Source organism: Tribolium madens, unplaced genomic scaffold (genome assembly GCF_015345945.1).
Source record: "Tribolium madens isolate multiple individuals breed KSU strain unplaced genomic scaffold, Tmad_KSU_1.1 Scaffold_1;HRSCAF=32;Tcas5.2_LG8, whole genome shotgun sequence".
In the NCBI taxonomy this organism is placed as follows: Eukaryota; Metazoa; Arthropoda; class Insecta; order Coleoptera; family Tenebrionidae; genus Tribolium; species Tribolium madens.
In genome coordinates, this window is record NW_025400984.1 from 2,933,864 (window position 1) to 2,938,397 (window position 4,534).

The 4,534-nt window shown below is 29.7% G+C and overlaps 2 protein-coding genes across 3 annotated transcripts in view; one reads left to right on the forward strand and one right to left on the reverse strand.

The window, feature by feature from the left end:
* The window catches only part of LOC123016459 (ankyrin repeat and fibronectin type-III domain-containing protein 1), a 70,748-nt gene that overhangs the window by 41,017 nt on the left and 25,197 nt on the right, over positions 1-4,534 (reverse strand). The window lies entirely within an intron of this gene.
* LOC123016461 (uncharacterized protein K02A2.6-like) lies at positions 44-4,510 on the forward strand. The gene is given in 1 exon segment (XM_044416872.1): positions 44-4,510. A coding segment is annotated over 1 exon segment (4,266 nt). The 5' UTR covers positions 44-164; the 3' UTR covers positions 4,431-4,510.

Sequence of the window (4,534 nt, forward strand, 5' to 3'; positions counted from 1 at the left end):
TATTGTAGATATTTGTATATAATAAACTTAGTCTTAAGCTGACTCTTAAGTTGATTGCATGGTGCTCGCTCCCGATCCCGCTCTCCAGCATAACATGGCGCAGTTATAAACTCGAAAAACGGTTGTAAATTTACAAAAAGATCAAATCAAGAAATAACTAAAAAATGGAATCCAACAAGTTAGRACCGCTTCAATTAGCCGGCAATCATTCCGAAAACTGGAAGAGATGGATCCAAAAATTTGAAATTTATGCCACAGCTACCGAATTGAAGAAAAAAGAAGAAAAAGTCCAGTGTGCACAACTTCTCTATTCATTGGGTGAAGAATGTATTGAAATCTATAATTCATTCGAATTTACCGACGAAGAAAAGGACAAGTTCGCAATTTTAAAACAGAAGTTTGAAGATTATTTCGTCCCCAAGAAGAATTTAACGTATTGCAGATACAAATTTTTCTCAGCGAGGCAAGGCAATGAAACAATCGAACAATTCGTAACTGACTTAAAAAATAAAGCAAAGGAATGTGAATTAGGAAATTTACAAGATGACTTAATCAAGACGATGCTCATTACTGGAATAAGGGATGAATCAGTAAGGGAAAAATTACTAGAAAAGGACGGGACATCGCTAACGTTAGAAAAAGCCGTTGAATGCTGCATACAAACTGAAACGGCCAGGAAACAATTAAATGAAATGAAAGGTGAAGCAGGAGAAAATCGAAGTCTCAATTATCGAAATTTGAATRTAGAAGCCATCCAACATCGCAATGGACGTAACGGTCAAAACGCTTCCCCGAAATCAGCGTCGACGTRATCGAAACAAGTTCATTCCAGGAACACTACAGGAAACGGTCGAGACACGATATATAAACAAAAAACTGTGCAATCGGGTAAGATAATAAATAATTGTTCGCGTTGTGGTCGTTGTCATAATATTAATGCATGTCCAGCTTATGGGAAAATTTGCTCTTTTTGTAAAAATAAAAATCATTTTGCGAARATGTGTAAATTAAATAAAGACACAAATAAAAAGAAAATTCAACAAATTAATAAGTTTAAGGAAAATGATGACACACAATACTTTTTTGTTGAAACAATAAATTATAAAAATAATGATTCTAACAATTCTAATTTAGTCAACTTAAYAATTAATAACAAATTCGTTAAATGTAAAATTGATAGTGGTGCAGAAGCAAATGTAATTTCAATAAATACATTAAAATATCTTAACTTTAAGTTAGACAGGATTGAAAATACAAATGATGTATTAGTAACTTATACGAAGGAAAAAATATCGATTTTAGGAAAATGTAAATTATGTTTAGAATTTCGCAAACAAAAATTTCAAGTTGATTTTTATGTAGAACAAACAAATAGTAATAAAACTATAATAGYATTTAGCACAGCTATTACCACTGGTATCTTACAACTTAATAAAGAAATTGAAACCATCAATTTAAATCAGCAATGTCAAAACAGTAACTACAAAAACTTAATTTATAAATATGACAGTGTTTTCAAAGGTATAGGTAAAATAAATAAACCGTATCATTTTGATTTAATTGAAAATGCAAAACCTGTCATTTGTCCTATCAGAAATGTACCATTTGCTTTAAGAGATAAATTTAAAACATGTCTAGAAGAACTAGAACAAGCTCAAATAATTAAAAAAGTTGAAGGTTCTTCTGAATGGGTAAACTCGTATGTATTAGTCAAAAAAGAAGATGGTTCTTTAAGAGTGTGCTTAGACCCTCAAAATTTAAATAAAGTAATAAAAAATCATAAATATAAAATTCCGAATATAGACGAAATATCAAATAAATTAAATGGGTCAAAAATATTTTCTACTTTAGATGCTGCTAGCGGGTTTTGGAACATTCCGTTAGATAAAACATCTAGTAAATTATGTACGTTTGGAACGCCATTTGGACGATACAGATTTCTACGCATGCCTATGGGTATCAAAGTAGCAAGTGAGGTATTTCAAGAATATTTTAGTGAAATATTCAATATTCCAGGTGTAGAGGTCTATGTAGATGACATTTTAATTCATGCAAAAAATAAAACTGAACATGACAAAATTCTTGAACAAGTATTTCAAATTGCAAAAGAAAATAATATTAAATTTAATTTAAGGAAATGCAGATTTGGTCTTAATGAAATAAAGTATTTAGGACATAAATTTAGTGCTGCAGGTATTTCAGTTGATGAAGAAAAAATAGACGCAATAAAAAATATGCCTCCACCTACTTGCAAAAAAGACATCGAGCGATTTTTAGGTCTAGTTACATATGTAGGTAGATTCATAAATAATTTGTCGGAAAAAACATATCATTTAAGAAAATTATTGAAACAAGACGTTTGTTTCGAATGGGAACAAGAACAGCAAGAAGCTTTTAATAATTTAAAATCACTTATAGTAAGTAAACCTTGTTTACAATTTTTTGATCCTAAAAAAGATATAACTATCTCAGTAGACGCTTCTCAAAATGGATTAGGAGCTGTTCTTTTGCAAAATAACAAACCTTGTGCATTCGCTTRAAGAGCAATGACTGAAACGCAAAAAAGGTATGCCCAAATTGAGAAAGAGCTTTTAGCCATTCACTTTGGAGTAAATAAGTTTTATCAATATATTTTCGGTCGAAAATTTAATGTTGAAACAGACCATAAACCCCTAATATCTATTTTCAAAAAATCCTTAAATGACTGTCCAGCAAGATTACAACGTATGAGATTGTCTCTTCAAAAATTTGACCTAAACTTGATATATAAACCGGGTAAAGACCTAGTAGTAGCGGATACRTTGTCAAGGGCTACTTTACCTCAAAAATATGAAGATAATTTAAGTTTAGAATTACAAATTTGTATTGTAGAACAAAATCTGGTCATAAACGATGAAAATTTAAATAGATTAATAATTGAAAGCAAAAAAGATGAAGATTTCCAAAAAATTAGACACTATTTAAATAACGGTTGGCCTTTATCAATCAATAAAGTTCCATCTGAGATCAAATCATATTARAAAGAAAGAGCAGAAATTACTCAGGGTAACAATGAATTGATTTATAAAGGACAAAAAGTAATCATACCCAAATCACTACGTCCAAAAATTTTAGCRGACTTACACGTAGGACATTTAGGTATCAAAAAATGCATACAAAAAGCTAGATTTTGCGTCTATTGGCCAGGAATAACAACTAATATTGAAAACTACATTTCTAAATGCGAAATGTGTAACAAGTATTCAAATTCTAATAAAAATGAACCAATGTTACCTCATAAAATTATAAAACAACCATGGCAAAAATTAGGAATGGATATTTTTGAAATATATGGACAAACATATTTAATCGTAGTTGATTACTATTCTAAATACCCAGAAGTTATCAATCTAAATAAAAATTTAACTTCAAAAAATATCATACATAAACTAAAATCAATATTTTCACGTCATGGAATACCCAAAATTGTAATTGCAGACAGTGGAACACAATTAACAAGTAATGAAATAAAACAATTTGCTAAAGAATGGAATTTTACTTTAATTGCTGCTTCTCCTAAAAATCAAAGATCGAATGGTCAAAGTGAACGAACAATACAAACAGTCAAAAACATAATTAAAAAAACAACAGAAAATGGAGAAGACATGTATTTAGCTCTTTTAGCTTTTCGCAATACACCTATTTATGACATTTATACTCCATCACAATTATTAATGTSTAGATATTTACGCGATCAACTACCCATCAGCAATCATAATTTAAAACCAAAAATTATTAACACTAAAGTATTTCATAAAAGGATTGACAATAAACAAAATATAAGTAAAATTAATTTTGATATAAGAGGAATAAAACAATTTCCGCAATTTTACAATAATGAAGTTATAAGATACCAAGAGGTACCAAAAAGCTGTTGGAAATTAGGTAGAATTGTAGAACGACTTAGGGATCGTACTTACAGGATTCAAAAGGATAATGGAAGATGCATCATTAGAAATCGCAGGTACATCAAGAAAACTAGAGAAAATACCGACGATTTCATGCATTCTCTTGAGTCCAATAATGATTGTAAAAATACTCCTTGTTCGACTTTTGTTTATAATATAGATTTAGATATAAGTGATAAAAGTGATAGTGTGGTAGAAAACCAAGAAATAAACAGTGAAAAGCAAGAAATTAACAGTGAAGTGCCAAATCAAAGTGAATTAGAACCTGTTGAGATTCAAAGTGAAAATAACGAAACCAATGAACTCACAAACGGGGAGGAAAGTGTTTATAATAAGAATTTAGAAGATAAATTAGAACCAAGTAATGTTAATAGCTTAGAAAGTAATGATAAGGAAAATAACAAAGATACTAAAATTAAAACTACAAAATCAGGACGCAAATCGAAGCGCCCAAAAAGATTAAAGGATTTTGTAACTAATTAATGGGGAGGATGTTATACATATGTGTATGCTTGGTTGCATATTGTAGATATTTGTATATAATAAACTTAGTCTTAAGCTGACTCTTAAGTTGATTGCATGGTGCT